Below are 25822 nucleotides of genomic sequence, written 5' to 3'. Positions count from 1 at the left end.
ACTATATAATCAGTTCTGACTATACAAACGGTTGAGCTCCTTTTAAAATAATCTGACGGATGCGCAAGTAACCAACTCGACATGTTAAAAATGATGGTGGTACTCCTCCTAACTCATTCACGTTTACACCATTTCGTCTACGTAAGCCTCGTGGCTTACAAAATTCAAAAATTTTAATTCAGAACAGTAACCTATGAACTGACCTCGAGGAAAGTTTTGCACTTAACGTTCCTTACATTCGAAGACGTGTTTCACGTACTTCTAGGAACTGACACATCACATCACGCATTTTCTGACGCTTGAAGCTGATGTGTTCAAGCTCCAAGTGCTTCGGTTATGAATATTGTTCTTGAGGCGTATGTATAGTACTGCGACGTCTTCAAGGTGCCCATACTAATATCTCTTTTCTTGACTCTCACCAAGCAAGCATACATCAAATCATATTTTAACAAACGTAATGCATTTTTCATGCATAAAGAAATAGTAAACTTTCTTATTCAGCGAAAAGGAAAGCTTTCGTCTTCGATACAACTGTGATGTGTATGCTAAAAACGCTAACTTGTAGAAAATATAAAAGAACTATATAAATATATGTATATGAGCTTTTCTACCAAATACCTGCTGGCCGTACGATTTAAAAAACCGCTATTGGTTGGACATGCTCATGTGATTCCACAAATGTTGTGTAAATGATACAGTAAACGCGAAGCGAAAATGACATGTGGGGTGCAACGAGAGACTTCTGGCAGCTTTGCGTTTCGGGCGCCCGAGTGCTCATTATATTGTCGTGGCTGGTGATCTACCAGGTGCCGGGCCATCAAGAGGTCCGAGGTGACGTCCAAGGAATGAGAAAAGGGTTTATTTACTCATTTACATTCGTGAGAGATTACGAGTACTAGCACGAGTACTAGTGCGAGCAAGAGTAAGAGCACACATACGAGTTGGAGGGCACGTACGAGTTGTAGCACACCCTGACAGCAGTCAACCCCACTTCTTATGCGTTAATTTTTTCTGTTTCGTTCGTCGGCGAAATCACTGTTCTTCTCAGTCAACCACAAAGGTTTAACCGTTCGAAAAATCCCGGCCATGACGTCGCATCGTCCCACCGGGAGCAGCTTCCAACCTTGCATATACGCCCCCGCATAAGAAGGAATGACATGGCAAGCGGGGAATATGATGTTCAATTTGTTCTCCCAGAATTACTTGATGTTGTCCCCTTTGATCGATTAGTAACGGTTTCCACACCCGTTCTCGAACCTCGACCGGCGTTACTATTGGGTAGCGTGGCGTTGTTGGCGGGCTGCAGGCGTCTGGTAGACCATGGCGACCAGGCAAGCACGAGACGATTTCTAGTCTGAAACTTACACTGTTTATTCAATGGTTGGTGAAGGATATGAAGAAGAGAATGAATGAATTAAAAAGTGCATTGCGGGGCCCGTTAAATAGGCCCACTAAAATCGCAAGCGGGATCTTGCTCAAGTCAACGTCACGTGACATGCGCTGAGTCCCTTCCGTGCTTGGCGGCTGCTACTACTTTCCTAGGCGACGTTGCACTTGCTTGCCTTCGCTGGCGGCAAACCGGGGTTCGGGAATTGTAGGCGGGTGATCCTTTCTCTCTGGCGACGTTGCACGTACGTGCCTCGTCTGGCGGCACCCCACGGAGTCTGGTCGAGGATGGGCAGCTGATCCTTTCTTTTAGGCGACGTTCGTTCGTGGAAAGGGCTCCCCCATAGAGTCGGACAGTTCGCGGAAAGGGTCTCTCCTAGAGTCGCACAGACAAAGGGGCCTGTGATCACTGCGCGGCGCCTGCCAGACCGGCAACCACTCGAGACAACCATGGCAAATTATGAATCCATCCTCCATTTCGGTTGAGCAGGGTCTTTCGGGCATCCATTTTACTCGGGGTTTTACACGCCAACCGTAACAACACCTCCTAGGCGCAGGAAGATCCCGACGCGTATGGGCCAGCAGCCACTGGTCGAGGGATCAGCGTTTCAGCAGCCGAATATCCCTCCGGAGTGACGAACCCTTGATTCGTGGATGGTAGATTCCTGGGAGTCGTTCATCAGTCCTCGTGACGTTCTTATGTACCTTTTCTCCCTGGTCCGGTCTGGTGAACCTGGACTTGCAAACCAGTCTGGCAACTTTTCGTCTCCTGTTTGGGCAAGCAATCACTCCAGAGCAGTGTCGGAGCCACAACCACAATATAAGCGAGCACAAGGCCACCCACCCCCAAGACACACCAGGCTTTACAAAAAAAAAAAAACCGCTACTGCTAGCGTCTTCTCCATCCTACATGTTCCTTTTTTAGTCCGCGTCTTCGCAGCGCTCTTTCCTTCAAGTATGATTTTCTATCCTACTCGAGCGTCCTCCCGGCTGAACACTAATACAGTCATTTTTTTTAAAGCGTTGAGACGTGGTTGCTAAAACCAGCTAACAATGAACAACTTCCCGTTAAAAAAGCGTATAAAAAACACTTACAAACGTAAAAATGCCAGGGAAACCAGAGGGAGCATGAGGCTTTCGCTACTCTAGGGGCACCGACTCAGATATCGAATATCGAAGGTGTACTGTTGAAGAGCCAAGCCCGAACGCAAAAGACGGCCGTTTTTGTAGACATGGACTGCACCCATGTGAGGGGACAGTGGTCAGTCTCTGTGGTCAACCTTGAACCAGCGATATAAAACTAGCTTCCGTACTGCCCATACCACGCTGGCACATTCCTTTTCTGATGCACTGTATGCTTCCTCACGAACTGAAAGCTTTCTACTTGCGTACAGTACAGGGTGATCATTTTCGTCATATCTCTTTTCACAAAGCACCACCCCCATATCCCGATCGCTGGCATCACACTGATGAATGAATGGCTCAGAGTTGTCGGGCGCGTTCAACACTGGCTGACTCGTTAGTGCTTTCTTAAGCATACTAAAAGCCTTTTGTTTTGCGTTATCCCATTTTCCCGTTTGCGGTTCTCTTTTTCTGAGAACATCTGTTAGAGAACTTGCTAATTCGGAATAACACGGGATATATTTTCTTAATAACCTGCCAAGCCATGGAATGACCTGATGTCCCGCTTGGCGCGTGGATACGGGAAGTTGTCTGTTGAGGTCCGTTTACCCTCGGAAGGCCGACGATGGCCTAGCCCTATTACATGACCTAGATAAGATACCATCGCGCACCCTAATTGGCATTTGGGAGCCTTGACAGTTAAGTTGGCCTCTCGTAGACGACACAACACGGTTCGCAAGTGTTGCATATGGTCCGCCCACGACGAAGAAAAGATTGCTATGTCATCGAGATAAGGAAGTGCAGAGTCCTCATTCCCTGTAGCAGCTGGTCCGTAAGACTAGAGAAACAATAGGGAGCATTCTTCAATCCAAAACTCAGGTCTTCCAGCCGAAAGGTTCTCTTTGGGGAAATAAACGCCGCAAGCCTGCTTGCCCTCTCGGTCAAGGGAACCTGCCAGTACCCACTGACTAAATCGAGCGTGAAGAAGAAATTAGCACTGCTAATTCTCTCAAGGCTTTCCTAGATATGCGGCATTGGGTAGGTCTGGTCCTTTGTGATTATGCAAAGCCTGCGTTGTCGATACACGGTCGCGGCTACTTTTCTGGGGCCTCAACCAATATAAGGGCGAGGTATAATCACTGTCCCCTGGCTCGATTACACCTAGCTCTAACGTCTTGTTTATTTTAGTGGCCATGACTTGACGTTCACGAGATGAAATGCGATAAGCTTTCGAATGAACTGGGTCCCATGAGGTTAACCCGAAATCGTGAACGATTGTAAAAGAATAAATTATGAGGTTTTACGTGCCAAAACCAATTTCTGATTATGAGGCACGCCGTAGTGCAAGACTCCGAAAATTTCGACCACCTGGGGTACTTTACCGTGCATCTAAATCTAAGCCGGACCGGCCGCAATTGGGATCTGAACCTGGCAAAGATTAACGCTAGAACGTTATCTAGTGAGGCGAGTCTAGCAGTGCTATTGGAGGAATCAGAGGCCAGTAAATGGGTTATGATAGGGCTCAGTGAAGTTAGGAGGACGAAAGAAGCATATGCAGTGCTGAAAAGCGGGCAGGTCCTATGCTACCGGAGCTTAGCAGAGAGATGAGAAATAGGAGTCGGATTCCTGATTAATAAGGATATAGCTGGTAACATATAGGAATTCTACAGCATTACCGAGAGGGTGGCATGTCTTGTTGTGAAACTTATTAAGAGGTAGAAATTGAAGGTCGTACAAGTCTACGCCACTACATCCAGTCATTATAACCAGGAAGTCAAAAGCTTCTATGAAGACGTGGAAACGGCGATGGGTAAAGTCAAAACAAAATACACTATACTGATGGGCGAATTCAATGCCAAGGTAGGCAAGAAGCAGGCTGGAGACAAGTCAGTGGAGGAATATGGTATATGCTCCAGGAATAGGACGGGGAGAGTTATTAATAGAGTTTTCAGAACAGAATAATAAGCGGATGATGAATACCTTCTTCCGCTAGCGGGATAGGCGAAAGTGGACGTGGAGGAGCCCGAATGGCGAGACTAGAAATGAAATAGACTTCATACTCTGTGCTAACTCTGGCTTCATACAAGATGTAGACGTACTCGGCAAGGTGCGCTGCAGCGACCATATGATGATAAGAACACGAATTAGCCTAGACTTGAGGAAGTAACGGAAGAAAGTGGTACATAAGAAGCCGATCAATGAGTTAGCAGTAATGGGGAAAATAGAGGAATTCCAGATCAAGCTGAAGAACAGGTATTCGGCCTTAACTCAGGAAGAGGACCTTAGTGTTGAAGATATGAACGACAATCTTATGGGCATCATTAAGGAATGTGCAATAGAAGTCGGTGGTAACTCCGTTAGACAGGATGCCAGTAAGCTATCACAAGAGACGAAAGATGTGATCAAGAAACGCCAATGTGTGAAAGCCTCTAACCTTACATCTGGAAAAGAACTGGCAGAACATTCGAAGTTAATAAACAAGCGTAACACAGCTAACATAAGGAAGTGTAATATGGATAGAATTGAACATGCTCTCAGGAACGGACAAAGCCTAAAAGGAGTGAAGAAGAAACTAGGAATAGGAAAGAATCAGATCAGTGTTAAGAGACAAAGCCGGCAATATCATTACTAATATGGATGAGATCGTTCAAGTGGCTGAGGAGTTCTATAGAGATTGATAGAGTACCAGTGGTACCGACGACTACAATGGAAGCGAGAATAGTCTAGAGGAATTTGAAATCCCACAAGTAATGCCGGAAGAAATAAAGGAAGCCTTGAGAGCTATGCAAAGGGGCAAGGCAGCTGGGAGGATCAAGTAATAGCAGATTTGTTGATGGTGGGCAGATTGTTCTAGCAAAACTGGCCACCTTGTATACGCAATGCCTCATGACTTCGAGCGTACCGGAATCTTGGAAGAACGCTAACACAATCCTATCCATAATAAAGGGGACGCCAAAGACATGAAAAATTATAGACCAATCAGCTTACTGTCCGTTGCCTACAAAGTATTTACTAAGGTAATTGCAAATAGAATCAGAAACACCTTAGACTTCCGTCAACCAAACGACCAGGCAGGATTCCGTAAAGGCTACTCAACAATAGACCATATTCACACAATCAATCAGGTGATAAAGAAATGTGCGGAATATATCCAACCCTTATATATAGCTTTCACTGATTACGATAAATAGTTTGTTTCAGTCGAAACTTCAGCAGTCATGGAGGCATTACGGAATCAGGGTGTAGACGAGCGGTATTTAAATATACTGAAAGATATCTATAGCGGCTCCAAAGCCACCGTAGTCCTCCATAAAGAAAGCAAGAAAATCCCAATAAAGAAAGGCGTCGGGCAGGGAGATACGATCTCTCCAATGCTATTCCCAGCGTGTTTACAGAAGGTATTCAGAGACTTGGATTGGGAAGAATTCGGGATAAGAGTTAATGGAGAATACCTTAGTAACTTGCGATTCGCTGATGATATTGCCTTGCTTAGTAACTCAGGGGACCAACTGCAATGCATGCTCACTGACCTGGAGAAGCAAAGCATAGGGGTGGGTCTGAAAATTAATCTGCAGAAAATTAAAGTAATATTTAAGTCTTGGAACAGAAGAGCGGTTTACGATAGGTAGTGAGGCACTGGAAGTGGTAACGGAATACATCTACTTAGGACAGGTAGTGACTGCGGATCCGGATCATGAGACTGAAATAATCAGAAGAATAAGAATGGGCTGCGGTGCGTTTGGCAGACATTCTCAGATCATGAACAGCAGGCTGCCATTTTCCCTCAAGAGAAAAGTGTATAACACCTGTGTCTTACCAGTACTGACGTACGGGCAGAAACCTGGCGGCTTACGAAAAGGGTTCTACTTAAATTCAGGACGACGTAACGAGCCATGGAAAGAAGAATGATAGGTGTAACGTTAAGGGATAAGAAAATAGCAGATTGGGTGAGGGAACAAACGCGAGTTAATGACATCTTAGTTGAAATCAAGAAAAAGAAATTGGCATGGGCAGGGCATGTAATGAGGAGGGAGGATAACCGATGGTCATTAAGGGTTACGGACTGGATTCCAAGGAAAGGGAAGCGTAGCAGGGGATGGCAGAAAGTTAGGTGGGCGGATGAGATAAAGAAGTTTGTAGGGACAACATGGCCACAGTTAGTACATGACCTGGGTAGTTGGAGAAGAATGGGGAGGCCTTCGCCCTGCAGTGGGCGTAACCAGGCTGATGATGATGATGATGATATCTAAGTACACGGGTGTTTTCGCATTTCGCCCCCATCGAAATGCGGCCGCCTTTGCCGGGATTCGATCCCGCGACCTCGTACTCCGCAGCCACTGATCAACCACGGCGGGTTGAACGATCGTAGTTCAAACACAAGTTCCCTCAGTTGGGCCCTTTGAATGGCATTCAACTCCGCCTGCTCTACTAGCTTGTCAATTGTCTCATAAATGTCTTTTCCCCCCGTTACGGATGTCAACTCCTGAAAGTCGACATCCATCTCCTCATCTCCTCAGGTTGCTTATGGGACATGTTCCCAATGGCCTCCCTCTGCCGGTAGGGTTTGAGTAGATTGCTGTGGTACAGCTGTGGTATCCTTCGCTTTCCCGGTACCATGATTACGTAGTTTGTTTTCAATAATTTCTGAATTATGTCATCCGTCCTTCCCATTGAACCTGTAGTTTGTTTTTCAATGAGGGTTTCAGAATTATTACTTTTTCCCCAACTTCAAAGCGTCGCGTTCAAGCCGTTCTGTCATAGTAACGCTTAGCATTGCTTTTTGCCTTGCGCATTTGCTGTCCTGCTAATTCTTGAGATGTGTGCAGTCGGTCTAACTGCTTCAGCACGTATGCCACAACTGAATGATCGTCCGCCCGGCCTTCCCAGGCTTCTTGAACAATGCGAAGAGGGGACCGAACGTAGCGACCGTACACGAGCTCTGAAGGCGAAAACCCTGTTGACTCGTGCGGTGCAGTTCCAAGCACTAACATAGCTGCAGGCAAGCAAACCTCCCAATCGGCTTTGTGCTCATAACGAAGGGCTCGCAAAAGCTCTTCATGACTGAGTGGACCTTTTCTACCGCGTTTGACTGCAGGTGGTACACTGAGCTATGAATGGTTTTAATACCGAACGCTTCCAAAAGCGTCGAGGTCCGTGCGCTCGAAAAGCGAATCCTTGATCAGACTGGATTCCTGCGGGAAACCCTAATCGTGCGAAGAGAGACACAAACGCGTTGATGATCTCCACCGAGCTCATTTGTTAGAGGGGCACTGCCTTTGGCAATTTCGTTGCGGGGCATACTACAGTGAGAATATGCAGCTAATCAGACTGCGTTGCAGGAAGTGGCCCCACTGTGTCTATCATGAGCCTGCGGAATGGCTCCGTTATAATAGGAACAAGTTTCATTGACGCTTTTGCCTTATCTCCGGGCTTGCCTCTGCGTTGAAATGGGCCGCAGCTTCTCACAAATGCTTCCACTTCCCGAATGCAGCCAGGCCACTACAATTCCTGCAGTAAGCGGACCTTTGTTTTCTGAATGCGCAGATGCCCTGTCCAAAAGCCCCCGTGGACTAGGTGCAGGAGCGGTTCACGATAGGGACGCGGCACCAGGAGTTGATCGAATTGCACTCCCTTTCGACTAGCGTACTTTGTACAGAGAACGCCTGCCCTCTTGAGGAATTTTACGTTCTGTTGGGCTTACCTTCTTTCGCGTCTGGCGTTAGGTTACAAAGGGTGGAATCTTTTTGCTGTTCAGCAATCAGTGTGGCAGGGCTTACATTCAATAACATTGTTCTGCATTCTGCCTCTCGAAACATTTAGGGCTCCGGTGCTTTCGTGACCTCCTTATTCGCTAGTGTACTTTCCGCAATATCCCCTATAGAGCTGTCATGTCCTGTTTGGTACTGGTTGACGAATCCTCCGTCAAACCTGTTTCCTCCACCATTGGGCATTCGTACACTGCCTTGGCCGCGAGCTCCCTTGGCTTGGAACAACCTACGGCTTGCACTATTTCTTCACTAAAGCCGATTCCCCTGCGTCGCGGCAAATCCTCAGATTTATTAGAAAACAAATATGAAGACTGTGGCGGGAGATGTGCTGAGACGGCAGTTCAGTGTCCAGTTCTCCAAAAGGGCCTTCGATACGAATCTTTGCCACAGGGAGACAAAGACTGGAAGCCTCTATGGCTTGCCTTATCCGAACAGACTCTCCAGTGAACTGGCCTTCTTCCACGTACAATGGGTGCACCACGTCCATTGTGGCTGCCGAGTCGCGAAGCACCCGGCACAGTTTGCCGTTTGCCACAATGTCTCGAATGTACGGTTCTAGCAATTTCAGATTTTCCTCGTTACTTGGTAAAGACATCAATACTAGTTTAGGATTTTCGCACTCCACGGATATATGCCCCGTTTGCTGGCAGTTGTAGCAAACTACTGGTTTCTTTGCCTCGAAAGCTTTTTTCTTTTGCCTTTCTCCCCTTTGTTCGGGTGCTCCTCTCTTCTCTTGCTGTTCTCGTCACTAACTTTGACCGAATGTGACCTTGAATTTACACTGACTCGACTTTGGCCATCGCTCTGGCTTGCCGTGTCTGTATTTATTCATCTTCCTCTTAGGAGCTTCGTTGCCTTCGAACGGACCGCGAGTTATGTACTCCTCAGCAAGATCGGCCGTTCTCGTAATAGCGTCCACGTCTGGCCTATCCTGAACCCAATACTTGATGTTTTCTGACAGCCGGCGGTAGAACAGTTCTAATGCAACGCACTGCATTGTAGTTTTGGCGTCACCGAGTGCACCCTCTTCTCTGAGCCATTCTTTCAGGTTTACCTCCATGGTGTATGCAAAATGTGCGTATGACCCACTTTTGGTCTTATTGAACTGCCTGAATTTTCGACTGAATGCTACTGCTGATAATCTATACTTTTTAGGTAGATTCGCTTTTACTTAATCAAAGTCATCTGCTTGTTCTGTCCCATGCGGGCAATGATATCAGCTACCTCACGTGGCAGCAACATAAGCAAGCGTTACGGCCACATGTTTCTCGGGAATTTTGCTTTCTCACAAGTGCGCTCAAACTGCACCAAAAAAGACTTATGTCCCCTCCTACTGCGTAGGGTGCCATCAAGTCTATCATTCTGCGCTCGCTTTCATGTGCCTCTAGCAGTCTTTCAGTATTTTGAGCCTAGGAAAACTCAATCTGTAGGTGCCTCATTTCGAGTGTGTCGCGTGCAACACGCTCTTTTACTTCTAGATGCTTACACTCTTTCTTTTCTTCTAGGCACTTAGGCTCTTCCTCCTTATCCGCAATGCTCTCTAGGCAGTCCTTAAGTTCGTCGTCGTCTGCCCCGATCACTTCGATCGCCTGAATGATCTCCGGCTTTCTCTTTGATTCGGCAATCTGCAGGCCCACCTCTCTGGCCAAGCTAAACAATTCCAGTTCCTTTAATGCCTTCAAGTTCATGGCTGCCCTTAGTGCGGCTAACTTTTCACTCTATAACAACATCGACGTACTCAAAACTTCCATGAACGGTTAAAGAAAAATCACTGCTCTGTGCTTCCCCCGAAAATACGTAAGGCCAAGTGATATCTTAGTGAAGAAAAGCCGTGCACTCACCATATGCAGCCATGAATCCTGTAACCTTCCTTCCGAACGTTGTCACCAGGACAAAGAGGCGATGATTTCTTAGATGTCATCCAAAGTTGAAGTCTCCGGGGTACCGTATGCCATTGCGGCCAACCAGTTGTTGCGACGCCGGTTTGTCGAAACTCGACCGGCGTTACTATTCATTAGCGTGGCGTTGTCGGTGGGCTGCAGGCGTCTGGTAGACCATGGCGACCAGGAAAGGATGCGACGATTTCTAGTGCGAAACTCGCACTGTTTTTTCAATGGTTGGTGAAGGATATGAAGAAGAGAATGAATGAATTAAAAAGTACATTGCAGGGCCCCTTAAATAGGCCCACTAAAATTGTAATCGGGATCTTGCTCAAGTCAACGTCACGTGACATGCACTGAGTCTCTTCCGTGCACATGCACTGAGTCCCTTAGCAGCACTGGCGGGTGCTACCACTTTTCTAGGCGACGTTGCACTTGCTTGCCTCCGCTGGCGACAACCCGCGGGTCGGGGATCCCAGGCGGCTGATCCTTTCTTATAGGCGACGTTGCCCGGGATCGCCTCGTCCAGTGGCAACCCGCGTGCCGGGATTGTAGGCGCCTGATCCCTTCTCCCAGGTGACGTTGCACGTACTTGACTCCTCAGGCGGCACCCCACGGAGTCTGATCGAGGATGGGCAGCTGATCCTTTCTTTTAGGCGACGTTCGTTCGTGGAAAGGGCCCCCCCATAGAGTCGGACAGTTCGCGGAAAGGGTCTCTCCTAGAGTCGCACACACAAAGGGGCCTGTGATCACTGCGCGGCGCCTGCCAGACCGGCAACCACTCGAGACAACCATGGCAAATTATGAATCCATCCTCCGTTTCAGTTGAGCAGGGTCTTTCGAACATGCTTTTTTCTCTGGGTGTTACACGGTAACCGTTGCATAACCCCTTCGTGACGGTCCGTTTCCTAGGGTCAGGATCCGTTAGAGTGGCAGTGATTCTTTAACGAAGGACTGTGGTTCTGTTGTCTCGACGGGAGCGCCTTTGTTGACGAGGCACCAGCTATGACGGGACAACTCTCGTCCAGGCGCGCGCTCGTATCGCACGTCAGTTTTGGTTACGCTGATTTAGTATGGTGCTTAAACGTAGCCATAACAATATCTTGGGGGGGGGGGGAGATCCCAACGCATAAGGGCCAGAAGCCACTGGGCGAGGGATCGGCGTTACAGCAGCGGATTTTCCCTCCATTGTGTCGAACCCTTTGTTAGTAGCATGTGGATTCCCTGGAGTCGTTCAGCAGGCCACGTGGTGCTCGTGTGCCTTTTCTCCCTCTGCCCGACTGGTGAAGCTGCACTTGCAAACCGGCCTTGCAACCTTTTTGTCGGCTAATTGAAAAGTAATCACTCCTGAAAAGTGCCAGATCCTCAACCACAAAACAAGCGAGCACAAGGCCGCCCTCCACAGAGACACACCAGGCTTTACAAAAAAAAAGCTCGCTACTGCTGTCTTATCCCATTTGTGCATCCTCCTTCCTAAAACACTAAAAAGAGCCATTTCCTGAAAGTTCGAAGAATTTATTACCTAAATCATCTAGCAATGAGCTATAACCATGCGATAATAAAAAAGGTATAAAAGAAACACCAACATAAAAATGACAAGCAAACCAGAAGAGGCATGTGGCTTTCGATACACTAGGGGCGACGACTCTGACCATCTGCATTCCCATTGAGTTTACCTTTCTTCTAGTAAATGCGAAAATTCTACGACCGACTGGCCATGTTCCAGTGCAAGAGATGGTCGTTTTTGAGTCGCATCGATTGCAGCCACGTAACTGGACAGCGGTCTGTCTCGATGGTGAAGCTGGAACCAGCGAGGTAACAGGCTAGCTTCTGTACCACCCACACAACGCAGGCACATTCCATTTCAGAAGCACTGTAGGCTTCCTCGCGAGAAGGGAGCTTCCACTGGCGTAGAGTACAGGGTGCTCCTCGTCTTTATCTCGCTTTTGACAAAGCGCAACACCCATTCCACCACCACTCGCGTCACTTTGAACAATCATGGGCTTAAAATAATCGGGCGCTGTTAACACTGGTTGACTCGTCTGAGCCCTCTTTAGTGTAAGGGAAGCCCTTTCCATGGCCTTGTCCCACTGTATGATTTGCGGTTCCGTTCTTCTCAGCACATCCGTCAGACCGCTTGCGGCATCGATGTAACGCGGAATAGATCTCTGGTAATATCCTGCTACCCCAAGAAATGACCGGATATACCGTTTTGTGCGAGGTTGGAGAAAACTCTCCATCGCAGCTAGTTGGACTTCGCAAAGTCGGCAGCGGCCTTGATCAATTACATGACCCGAATAAGCCACGTCGGCACGACCCAATTGGCACTTCCTCGATTTGGCAGTTGAGTTAGCATCGCGCATTCGGGTGAGTACGACTAGCAGGTGCGTCAGATGGTCTGTCCACGATGCCGAAAAGATCGCAATATAATCGAGATACGGAAGCACAAAATCTTCCATACTGTGCAACCCCCGGCCCATAACACTGGAACAACAATTTTTAAATCCAAAGCTCAGGACGTTTGGCCGAAACGTTCCCAACAGAGAAATAAGTGCGGCATACCTACTCGCCTGGTCTCCCAACAAAACCTGTCAATAACCCCTGACTAAATCTAGAATAGAGGTAACTTTGGCGCTTCTCACTTTGGCAAAGCTTTCTTCGATATGAGGTATAGGATAAGTTTGATCCTTCGTGATCAGGTTGAGCCTCCGGAAATCGCTAGACGGCAGCTATTCCTTTCCGGGGACCTGCACTAAGATCAGAGGTGAAGTACGATCACTCTCCCCGTTTGATTACGCCTAGCTGCAGCATCTGTCTTATTTCCACAGCCATGACCTCACGCTGGTGTGGCAAATTGCGATGCAACTTCAACTTCACGTGCACTGATGAGGTTTATTCTATACAGACAGCAGCGGCCGTCAGCCCCGACTTTTCCGAAAAACTACCCCTAATGTCATACACGAGTTTGTGTAGCTCCGGTTTCGCCTACAACTGCTTCCTTTGCTGGTGTGAACTCGAGAAAGTCAAGTGGCATTTCTTCTTGCAAGTTAAGGGACATGTTTATGATGGCCTCCCTCTGTCGATACGGTGCAGTAAATAGCTATGGTATACCTGATGAGCCCTTCTCGTACCTGGAACTGTTACTATGTAGTTCCTATCAGATAATTTCTTAACAATGACGGCCTGTCTTTCCCACTGTACTTGCAGCTTGTTTTTCGGTGACCAACGTACTGTCATTACCTGAACCTCTACCTCAAATCGTTGTGCCCGAGCCGTTCTATCGCAGTAAAGCTTGACAGTGCCCTGGACACTGCACATTTCTCGTCCTGCCAATTTGTACTTCGTGTGCATCCGATATAGTAAATCTAGCACGTATTCAGCAACAGATGGATCGTCAGCCCGACCCTCCGAGGCTTCCCGAATAATCCGGGGCGGTGACCACCGGGAGCGAACATAGACTAGCTCCGCCGCTGAAAAGCTCGTCGCCTCATGTGGGATGTTTCAAATGGCGAGTATAGGTGCTGGGAATCAGAGTTCAGCATCTGTTTCGCGCTCATAAGACATGGCTCGCAACAGATGTTTCATGACCGATGGTAGTTTTTCTACGGTGTTGGACTGGGGATGGCATACAGAACAATGGATAAGTTTGATACCGCCTTTTTCGAGAAATGTCGAGGTTACGGCGCTCGTGAAGACGGTTCCTTGGCCAGGCTAAATTTCCGCTGGGAAACCGACTCGTACAAAAATGGAGAAAAGCGCGTTCATAATCTCGACTGAGCTTAGCTCTTTTAAGGGCGCTGCTTGAGGGAACATGGTGCGAGGTACAGTACTGTGAGCATGTGACGGTAGCCGTACTGAGTAGCCGGTAGAGGTCCGACCGTATCTATTACGAGTCTGCGAAACGGCTCCGTAATTATTGGAAGAAGAGTCATGGGGCTTTAGCTTTGCAATCAGGGTTGTCAATACGTTGGCAAGTGTCGAAGTTTTTTACGAATGCTTCCATTTTCCGAAAGCACACGGATCAGTAGAATTCCCGCAAGAAATGGTTCTTGGTTTTTGGAATGCCAATGTAACCCGACCAAAAGTCCCCGCGGACCAAGTGTCGCAGATCTTGACAAAAACGCTGTGGCACTAGTTGATCAAACTGCAATTCTTTTCTATCGCGATACCTTCAATAGAGAACGCCTGCCCTCTTTTGCAACATTACGTTTTCTTAGCGATCCTCGCCTTACCGTTGGGATTAAGGTTCCAAAGAGAGGGGTCGTATCCTTGTTCAATAACCGAAGTGCAAGTTCTTACGTTTAACAGATTTTGCCTGCATTCCGTTTCCCGAAATACTACAGATTCCCCTTTCTCTCTCAAAACTGCCTGCTCTTCCTGAACCAGAGCAGTAGCCTGTTCTTGCCGACGTGCCTTCAACGACCTCGGTTTCACTGGTAACCTCATTAGCGCTCTTTGAGGTTTCCTTGTTTAAAGCTGTCTCCTCCTTTGCGGAGGTTGCACATGCTATCTTTGCCGTCATAGTCGTGCCTTAGCTCTGGTTAGAGCTTCGACTATTGCTTCGCCGAAAACAACTCCCCTGCTCCGCAACAATTCATCGGATTTGCTTGAAAGCAAATATGAATATTGCGGTGGAAGGTGCGCTGACACGGCGGCTTCTCTATCAAGTGTTCCGAAAGGACCCTCAGCGCGGACTCTCGCTACCGGTAGACAGAGACTGTTAGCCTTTGCTGCTTGCTTTATCCAAGCGCATTCTCCAATAAACTGACTCCACGTATGAGGAATGAATTACGTCCATCGTGGCAGCCGAGTCCCGAAGTACGCGACAAGGTTTGTTTTCATCTCAGGATCCCGAATGTATGGTTCTAACAATCTCATATTGTAATCGGCACGCCACACTAACAAAACGACCACTTTTGGTTTTCTGCACCCGACGGCAATATGTCCTCTCTCTTTGCAGTTAACGCACGCCACTGGCTTTCTAGCTTCGAAAGCCTTCTTTTTTTGCTCAGCTTTTAGTTCTGGTGGCTTTTCCTTGCCCTTTTAGGTCTGCACCTTCACAAACGCTACTGCTTGTCGAACTTGTATCTAGTGTCCCTCCTGGGCGGCTCTTTCGGGGACTCGGCACGAACGTATTCCTCAGAAAGTTGTGCCACCATTGTGACTGTCTCTACGCCTGACCTGTCTTGCACCCTATACGTTATGTTTTCAGCCAGTAGATGAAAGAATCGTTCCAGCCCAAAGCACTCTACCACTTTCTCGTGGTCACCAGAAGCTCCGGCGTCTTTTAGGTGCTCCCTCGAGATGGCCAGGAAAGAGTACTCGAACTCAGAATAGAACTTATTTCAGGCCTTTTAGGCTTGCCTGAACATTGTTCCGAATGCTTCCGCCTGCAACCTGTACTTCTTCAGAAGACTAGACTTTACTTTCTTATAGTTCCCTGAATCTTCTTTTTACATGCGGGGTACTACGTCTGCAACCTCATATGGCAGCAACGTCCGCAGTTGCCACGGCAACGTGTCTCCTACATATCCAGCCCTCTCACATGTACGCTCAAAGTTCACCACGAAGCGGCCCACATCCTCTCCGACTCAGTATGACTGCATTAAGTCCTTCATTTTTCGCTCGCCTTCGCTTCAGATGGGAGTCGCTCCTCCAGTATTTTGAACCCCCAATATCTCAAGCTCAAGGCGCTTCATCATCAACATCATCATTATCATAATCATCATCATCATCATCATCATCATCAGCCTGGTTACGCCCACTGCAGGGCAAAGGCCTCTCCCATACTTCTCCAACAGCCCCGGTCATGTACTAATTGTGGCCACGTCGTCCCTGCAAACTTCTTAATCTCATACGCCCACCTAACTTTCTGCCGCCCGCTGGTACGCTTCCCTTCCCTTGGAATCCAGTCCGTAACCCTTAATGACCATCGGTTTCCCTCCTCATTACATGTCCGGCCCATGCCCATTTCTTTTTCTTGATTTCAAGTAAGATGTCATTAACTCACGTTTGTTCCCTCACCCAATCTGCTTTTTTCTTATCTCTTAACGTTACACCCATCAATCTTCTTTCCATAGCTCGTTGCGTCGTCCTCAATTTAAGTAGAACCCTTTTCGTAAGCCTCCAGGTTTCTACCCCGTAGGTGAGTACTGGTAAGACACAGCTATTATACACTAATAATGCCAACCTGCTGTTCATGATTTGAGAATGCCTGCCTAACGCACCCCAGCCCATTCTTATTCTTCTCATTATTTCCGTCTCATGATCAGTATTCGCCGCCACTACCTGTCCCAAGTAGATGTATTCCCTTACCACTTCCAGTGCCTCGCTACCTATTGTAAATAGCTGTTCTCTTCCGATACTGTTAAACATTACTTTAGTTTTCTGCAGATAAATTTTTAGACCCACTCTTCTGCTTTGCCTCTTCTGGTCAGTGAGCATGCATTGCAATTGTTCCCTGAGTTACTAAGCGTTGCCATATCATCAGCGAATCGCCAGTTACTAAAGCATTCTCCATTACCTGTTATCCCCAATTCTTCCCACTCCAGGTCTCTTAATACCTCCTGGAATTACGCGGTGAATAGCATTGGAGAGATCGTATCTCTCTGCCTGACGCCTTTCTTTATTGCGATTTTGTTGCTTTCTTTTGGAGGACTACGGTGGCTGTGGAGCCGCTACAGACATCTTTCAGTATTTTTACATACCGCTCGTCTACACCCTGATTCCGTAATGCCTCCATGACTGCTGAGGTTTCGACAGAATCAAACGCTTTCTCGTAATCTAACTTCGAGCAAATCATGTGCTACGTGTTACTCTTTGGTCTCCCATGGTGAGTGCTCTGCTCTGGCCTCACATGATACACGCTCACCTTCCCCGCTGGTCTCACGTGCTACACGCTTGTGTTCCTGTGTTTTTTTTATTTGGTGATGCTACTTAAGCATTCTAGTTCCTTGTGATTTGCCCCAATTTCCTCGATTCCCTCGATTTCCTCAAATAACTCTTCCTTTCTCGTTCTCTTTGAATTTTCTATATCGCCGCCAAGCTCACTGACCAGCTCTACCTATTCCTTCAGCTCCACGGCTCTACCTAGTGCTTCTATTTCTTCACGGCTACACGACCATGACGTACTCTAAGAACACTCGTCGACGTTTAGTAGTATCACTGGTCTGTACTTCCCCCAAAAATACACAAAGCCAAGTGATATCTCAGCGAAGAAAAGCCACGCGCTCCCCAACTGCAATCACGTATCCTGCGACGATGGTTCTGAAGTTGCTATCCAGAGACGTTAGTTCTAGAGAGGACGAAGCGTCGTCAATCCCATCAGTTGCCGAGCAGTTGCGTGTGAATCAGGTGATGGCGACTGGCGTTGGCCGCAGGTCATATCTCCCCGCTACCGTCCAGTTGTTGCATTTCGGACGTCCGAGCGTTCATTATTTTGTCGATGCTGGTGATGTGCCAGGTGCCGGGCAATCGAGAGGTCCGTGGCAATGTCCAAGGAATGAGAGAAGGGTTTATTTGCATATTGACGTTGGTGAGAGATTACATGTACTAGCACGAGTACTAGTACAAGCAAGAGTAGGAGCAAACGTACGAGTTGGAGCACACGTACGAGTCGTAGCACGCTCTTTATGCACTTCTTTTTCCCCTCGTCGGATAAAATCACTATTCTTGTTCTCGGCTAACCGTGAACGTTAAACCGCTTGGAAAATCACGCCCACGACATCCCATCGTCCTGCCGAGCCTCATCCTCCAGTCTTTTAGGTACGCCCCTGCATTCGAGGCGTTGACCTGCCAAGCGACCTGGCAAGCGGGGAACCCGATGACCTGCCAAGCGGGGAACATGATTTCGAAGTTGTTTTCCCAGAAGTCCTAGACGTTGTCCCGTCTGATAAATGAGTGATCCATTCATGATGGTCCATTTGCAAGGGTCAGGCTCTGGTAGACTGGCAGCAATTCTTCCTCGAAGGACGCAGGTTCTGTTGCCGCGACGAAACCGCCTTTGTTGACATGTCACCATCTACGACGGGTTTACTCACGTCTAGGCGGGAGCTCCTTTCACCCGTTTGCTTTGGTTACTCTTATTTAGTGTGGTCCTTAAACGTCAGTCGTAACACAGCCTATCGCTCAATGCACGTCCGTAAAGTTTACACCTTCGAAAAACAATATGCTTCAGGTAGTTGGCTCATCATTCCTTAAGTGCAAAATATAGCTATGACAGACAAAGCAAAAGGTAACTGAATACAATCCAGCAAGCGAGAGGCACATAATATACTCAAGCGTTTAGTGCCCCAGAGGGGGATGCATCACTGCATCACGCTTTATAAACAAAGGACAGTGGGGCCCTGAACCGGCAGTTGACGCTGCCACTAATAAGCTCCTCAACGGTTGAAATTATTTAGGCTTCGCACCTGCCATCCTAGAGAGCACTTGGTGATGACGTCCATAGAGATACCTTGGCACAGCTTGGAGAGATTTACATCAGCTTGTCCATCCACCGAAGCTTGATCGCCAATAATTTCCACCAAAGTGTCTGAACAAAGGTGGATGATGTCTAGCATCAGCTTCATCTTAACTGACGTGAAACTGGGATTTAGTAGGTTTCGGACTGTCTTCCATTCGTCACCTGCAAAGCAAAGATAAAACGACCAGAATAAAATGTCAATGCCACTTACATGGTTTGTCATGTGCTCTCTCCAGTATTTGAAAAGAATGTCCGCTTAGCTTTACTAAAATATAGACGCTGAAGTTTTTAATCAAAACAAATTTAATAATGCAACTGGTCGAGGACAACCATACTTCATCGAACATGTGCTCGTAACAACGACCTGAGAAAGGGCACCACTGCTACAGTCGATACGGCTTAGCTGATTACGATAGTCAATTTAGCCCCATATCAATGAGTGCAAAAATAGATAAATGCACGTGACTATTTATTCCACAGAATGTTGTACCTCAGTAGCCGCGTTTACATGAATGCGACAAGTGGCGCATCACATCGAATCGCATTTCTAAAGCATCGCATCATTGTATACGGCGGAAATACGTAAGCAAGGCGAATCACATCAGTACAATAGGGAAGGGTAGATCGCGATGGGTAAGTCGACTCACGCGTTGAATGTAAGCGTAGGCGTTTACATGGAAAGATTAAAGGTGAGCCGACTGCCGGCGTGTGCTCTATTCCTCTCAATGGCAAAAGGAGCTCGCCGGGAACAGGTTGTGCCTCATTTAGGACCATGAGGTATGCATCACCTGTAGACTCTGTCACACAGAATTGCCGCTATGAATTAAAATCAATGCTATACGCCATTGTCGCATTCTTGTAAACGCTCCTGATGATTCTCTTTGTTCGATGTTGTCCCCACAACTTACTTGTGGGCATAAACGGTGGAATCTAGTACAACAGCAGATGCTTCCCTCTGCATTGGTCAGTGTAGCGCGATTCCTGTCTTCTAGTGGGATTTTTGCTGTTATCCTTATACGTGTCTTCCTTTCGGCATGTCTCAGCAAATTTTCACTCCAGAACACGCTTATGTCGGGGAATCCAGTAGCAAGAACATATCATTTTCTGGCGAACACTATGGATTCTTAGAGCGACATGAATTTTATAAAATTTCTAGGTATATAATGCTGCTGAAAGGCCGGCCTGCAAACACGAAAGCAATTATAGGAACAAACCGATTGAAAAATGGCGTTTCTATTCTCCTTTGAGTTCCTGCTTTTGGCCTTCTTATTATGCCTACCTCTCTGTAACACAAAAGTGTATCACCATCATCATCATCATCATCATCATCATCATCATCATCATCATCATCAGCCTGGTTACGCCCACTGCAGGGCAAAGGCCTCTCCCATACTTCTCCAACTACCCCGGTCATGTTCTAGTTCTGCCCATGTTGTGCCTGCAAACTTCTTGATCTTATCCGCCCACCTAACCTTCTGCCGCCGCCTGCTAGGCTTCCCTTCCCTTGGAATCCAGTCCTTAACCCTTAATGACCATCGGTTATATTCCCTCCTCATTACATGTCCTACCCATGTCCATTTCTTTTAATTAATTTCAACTAAGTTGTCGTTACCTCGCGCTTGTTCCCTCACCCAATCTGCTATTTTCTTATCTCTTATTGATACACCCATCAATCTTCTTTCTATAGCTCGTTGTATCGTCCTTAATTTAAGCAGAACCCTTTTCGTAAGCCTCCAGATTTCTTCCCCGTACGCGAGTACTGGTAAGACCCCGCTGTTATACAATTTTCTCTTGAGGTATAATGGCGACCTCCTGCTCATTATCTGAGAATGCCTGCCAAATGCTCCCCAGCCCATTCTTATTGTTCTGATTAGTTCAGTCTCATGATCCGCATGCGCGGTCACTACCTGCCCTAAGTAGATGTATTCCCTTACCACTTCCAGTGCCTAGCTACCTATCGTAAACTGCTGTTCTCTTCCAAGACTGTTAAACAATATTTTAGTTTTAAGCAGGTTATATTTAAACACACCCTTCTGCTTTGCCTCTCCAGCTCAGTAGCATGCATTGCAATTGCTCTCCTGAGTTACTAAGCAAGGCAATATCATCAGCGAATCGCATAGCTACTAAGGCATTCTCCATTAACTCTTATCTCCAATTCTTCCCAATCCAGGTCTCTGCATACCTCTTGTAAACACGCGGTGAATAGCATTGGAGAGATCTTATCTCCCTACCTAAGGCAGTCTTTATTGGAATTTTCTTGCTTTCTTTATGGAGGACTATGGTGGTTGTGGAGCCGCTATAGATATCTTTCAGTATTTTTACACACGGCTCCTCTACACCATGATGCCGTAATGCCTCCATGACTGCTGAGGTTTGGACTTAATCAAACGCTTTCTCGTAGTCAATGAATGCTTTATATAGAGGTTGCTTATATTCCGCATATTTCTCTATCACCTGATTGATAGTGTGAATATGGTCTATTGTTGAGTAGCCTTTACGGAATCCTGCCTGGTCCTTTGGTTGACAGAAGTTTAAGGTGTTCCAATTTTTTTGCGATTACCTTAGTAAATAGTAGGCAACGGACAGTAAGCTGATCGGGCTCTAATTTTTCAGCTCTTCGGCGTCCCCTTTCTTATGCGTTAGGATTATGTTAACGTTCTTCCAACATTCCGGTAAGCTCTAGGTCATTAGGTATTGCGTATACAGGGTGGCCAGTTTTTCTAGAACAATCTACCCACCATCCTTCAACATCTCTGCTGTGACGTGATCCTCTCCAGCGGCCTTCCCCCTTTGCATAGCTCCCAAGGCTTTCTTTACTTCTTTTGTCGTTACTTGTGGGATTTCAAATTCCTCTAGAATATGCTCTCTTCCATTATGGTCCTGGGTGCCTTTGGCACTGTATAAATCTTTCTAGATCTCCTCAGTCACTTGAGCTGTCTCATCCATATTAGTAATGATATTGCCGGATTTGACGCTTTCTCCATACATCTGATTCTTGCCTATTCCTTGTTTCTTCTTTACGGCTTTTAGGCTTCCTCCGTTCCTGAGAGCATGTTCAATTCTATTCATATTATAGTTCCTTATGTCAGCTGTCTTAAGCTTTTTGTTTAACTTGGAAAGTTCTGCCACTTCTATTCTAGCTGTAGGGTTAGAGGCTTTCATTCATTGCCGTTTCTTCATCAGTTCTTTCGTCTCCTGCGATAGCTTACTGGTATCCTCTCTAACCGAGTTACCACCGACTTCTATTGTACACTTCTTAATGATGCCCATAAGATTGTCGTTCATTGCTTCAACAATGAGGTCCTCTTCCTGAGTGAAAGCCGAATACCTGTTCTGTAGCTTGATCCGGAATTCCTCTATTTTCCTTCTTACCGCTAACTCACTGATCGTCTTCTTATGTACCAGTTTCTTCCGTTCCCTCCTCAAGCCTAGGCTAATTCGAGTTCTTATTATCCTGTGGTCACTGCAGCGCACCTTGCCGTGGACACATGTTGTATTGGACGTCCACATATTGTATGATGCCTGGGTTTGCGCAGGGTATAGAGTCTTTCATGTCTAGTCTCGCCATTCGGGCTCCTCCACGTGCATTCGGCTATCCCGCTTGCGGAAGAAGGTATTTATTACCCCCATATTATTCTGTTCTGCAAACTCTACTAATATCTCTCCCCGGATATTCCTAGATCCTATGCCATATTCCTCCATTGCCTTGTCTCCAGTCTGCTTCTTCCTTACCCTGGCATTGAAGTCGCCCATTAGTAGAGCGTAATTTGTTTTTGGGTTTACCCATCGCCGATTCCACGTCTTCATAGAAGCTTTCGACTTCTTGGTCATCATGACGTGATGTAGGGGCGTAGACCTGTACGACTTTCAATATGTACCTCTTATTAGGTTTCACAACAAGACGTGCCACGCTCTCGTTAATGCTACAGAATTCATGTGTGTTGCCAGCTATATCCTTATTAATCAGGAATCCGACTCCTAGTTCTCGTCTCTCCGCTTAGCCCCCGTAGAACTGGACGCGCCCGCTTTTTATCACTGTATACGCTTCATTTGTCCTCCTAACTTCACTGAGCAACATTATATCCCATTTGCGGCCCTCTAATTCCTCCAATAGTACTTCTAGACTCGCTTCTCTAGATAACGTTCTAGCATTAAGCTTTGCCAGGTTCAGATTCAAATGGCGGCCTGTTCGGTCCCAGGTATTCTTAGCACCCTCTGCTGCGTCACAGGTCTGACCGCCGCCATGGTCAGTTGCTTCGCTGCCGCTGGGGACTGAGGGCCTGGGTTTCATTGTCGTATTTATATAGGAGGTTGGTGCCAAGTACTGCACCAGGGTGGCCAGCCCTGTTCTGGTGAAAGAGTGCGTTACTGGTTCTGGTCACCGGAATCAGGCTGCACCCAAGGCCTCTTTGTGTGACTTTATCAACAAGCGGATTTTTTTATCCGGTGGAAAATCGCACGGCACTGGAATTCGAATGACGACCCTCTTGCACGAGAGGCGGATGCTATATCTATAAGCCACCGCGGCACCGTAGATGCAAAAGTGTAGATGCGCCATAAATAAATGTTACCTTTTAGTCCTATGAGGCTGTTCAGTATACACTCGATGTCGGTTACCATCGGGGGCCGGTCGCTGAATGTATGCGCTCGCTTAACGAATATTTCCTTGGCAGTGATGACGTCGCCAATGACAACTTTGGCAACCTCGCCTTCGTAGAAACCGTACACTTTGCCATACTTTTGGGCCCACTGCTCCATGATCTGTGTAGGGACAGTGAATATCGGTGAAAAAAACAAACAAAATACGGCAGTTTTGTTTTCTACTTCACACCCGACCGATTAACTTGCCCCAAGACAGCGTTATCAAGCTAACATTGACATGAAGGAAACGTTTGATTGACATTTCATGTGAAAAGTAATAGTATGCGACTTTTAAAGGAAGGAAATTAAAAAGAAAAGGGCAGCGTCGTAACTTTCTGCCCTTGTGAGGACACCTCAGTAGCACTGCGCAGAGGGAGGGTGAGGGGAGCAAATGAAGAGGAAGGAGGCCTCGTCTGTCTCGGGGCAAGTCCGAACACCCGAGGAAGACCTGAAATCCTGTTGACCCTTCTGTGTGGCACCAAACTTCAGTGTTTAGATTTTTTTGCTGTTTCCCCCACTTTGGCTGTGTATTAAGTTTTTAGATATTTATGTGACCTTGAAAGGGACCACGACCAGGAATTCTGGGGTATTACATGCCAAAACGACGTTGTGCTGAAAAGGCGCGAGGTAGTGAGATTCAACGTTTTGGTGCATACTTATGAAAAATATACTTTGAAGATCCGTTTGATTACTGATTGGTCCTGTGACTGGCGAATGCAGCGGCATGCATCAAAAAGCCATGAGGGGTCCTCAGGTATAAATATATTAAAGAAAGATTTATGTCTACATATCTTTTATATCACATTTTATGCAATTTAAAAACGAAAATACGTCCTTCTGACCACATCTAGCCACTTCAAAATAGCAATTTTTATTTTACGCGTGCTCCTACTTTCCTCATTTCTTCCGGACCTTTTGCTCATTGTGCTTGATACGGTGGCGTTACGATAATCTAGGTGGACGTTTTCTTGCTCAACATGGTAGAGAGAAGAAAATTATTCATGATTTTTGTTTGTGTAATGTTTTGTTACATAAGTGTTAGTTTAACCATCAAAAGTGGTTTTTACATGAAAGACTCCATTTCTGGGAACACGGTGCTCATAAATATGTGCAAGTTAGAATAGCATTTCGTGCTGAACGACCACAAGTCAAACGGGAGACACAATGAGAAGACACTACCACCTAGTCGCCTTTTCTCTTTTATTAGATAAGAAAAAAAAATACCAATTGGTAATTTATTGCTTTCCAACGTGCTTCTTTAAACTACATCATCAACTCTTAGAGAAGAGGAACAGAATCTGTGCTTCAACATTGCGGCGTTGCTATTGAAAAAAGGATTTGTCGTTTTCAGGTCCTTCTGGAAGAAAAGCCCTCTTGTGGAAGGTTGGCATTCTGATAAACCTTGCGTTCTACTTTCATTCTTTACCGTCTATTTTACCGTCACCTTTGACCTCCGCAGTGCAGCTTTGATTTTAGTGGCATGTTTTATACGTTGTATCAACAGAAGATTCTTACGGTGGTGGCCAGAATTACGTTTTCAAACATGGGAAACTACTAATTACATGCGTGATGGTGACCTGAATACCTTGATACGGTCCTTCTTGAATTCAATATAGTTTCCAAAAAGTAGGCTTGGTTCAGGTCCGGGAATTCCGTATCTTCTCAGCCGACCCTGTTTGTGGCGTCTCCTAGTGGCCCACAGGGTAAATGTAGCAACGAGAAAGACTGCTGCAAACAGAGTAACCTCCAGCGGGAACATGCTTATATCCGTAACCGCGGCCTGCAAGGCTCGCCCCGAGTGAAACCTGCGCTGGGGATACCAAACAGAAAAAAAGCACAGTGAATGAAGCGTTTTTAAAGTGTAAACATTTTAGGGCTGCCCTCTAAGGTGGGCGGATGAGATCAGGTGGGCGGATGAGATTAAGAAGTTTGCAGGGACAACATGCCCACAATTAGCACATGACCGGGGTAGTTCGAGAAGTATGGGAGAGGCCTTTGCCCTGCAGTGGGCGTAACCAGGCTGATGATGATTATGATGATTTTAGGGCTTCTTTTCTCGGAAATCTCTGCATCTGCTTCTCTGTATCATGCGACACCATGCCCTCGACAGGTATACTTAGGGTCGTACGTGAGTGCATATGAGAATGCCTTATGACTAGGTGTGCCTATTGGGATTTATGATTGACTGTACGTAGTCAGTACTGAAGAGGAGTTAAGAGTAATTGAGGTTAAAAAGTGACAAACAAAATTACTTAAGACGCAATTATTTGTACCTTTTTAAGACCCCTTAACACTAATGAAGGGTAAGAAAGCCTAATAATTATTAAGTAAGATGAAATTACTGAAGCCTAATGAATAGTAATTGAAAGTAATTAAGAACAGTGAGGATATTTGAAATATTTTGCGTTATATCAATTACCCGAAATAAGAGTATCTTAAGTTGCATTAAGTAGGCTTAATCAAGCATATTTACTATGAAATTTATTAGGGGCCAATGATGATCAATTAAGGTTCATTAGGCTGACCTTAATCTAATAAGGATTAGTTGCGATTAGGCTACT

At 46.5% G+C, this 25822-nt stretch overlaps 1 protein-coding gene across 1 annotated transcript in view; it reads right to left on the bottom strand.

The window, feature by feature from the left end:
• The window catches only part of LOC126518672 (cytochrome P450 3A8-like), a 28872-nt gene extending 3807 nt beyond the window's left edge, over positions 1 to 25065 (bottom strand). Inside the window, exons 1-4 of the mRNA XM_055064921.1 lie at positions 24847 to 25065; positions 23192 to 23381; positions 18543 to 18782; positions 2028 to 2155 (exon numbers count right to left, since the gene is read on the bottom strand). Coding sequence (XP_054920896.1) covers positions 2028 to 2155; positions 18543 to 18782; positions 23192 to 23381; positions 24847 to 25020 — 732 coding nt within the window. The 5' untranslated portion in view covers positions 25021 to 25065. The remainder of the gene's footprint in view (positions 1 to 2027; positions 2156 to 18542; positions 18783 to 23191; positions 23382 to 24846) is intronic.
• Positions 25066 to 25822: the final 757 nt, after the last annotated feature.

Source organism: Dermacentor andersoni, chromosome 1 (assembly GCF_023375885.2).
Source record: "Dermacentor andersoni chromosome 1, qqDerAnde1_hic_scaffold, whole genome shotgun sequence".
Lineage (NCBI taxonomy): Eukaryota > Metazoa > Arthropoda > Arachnida > Ixodida > Ixodidae > Dermacentor > Dermacentor andersoni.
Note: the sequence above shows the minus strand (reverse complement) of the source record. Positions and strands in the feature narration are given on the sequence as shown.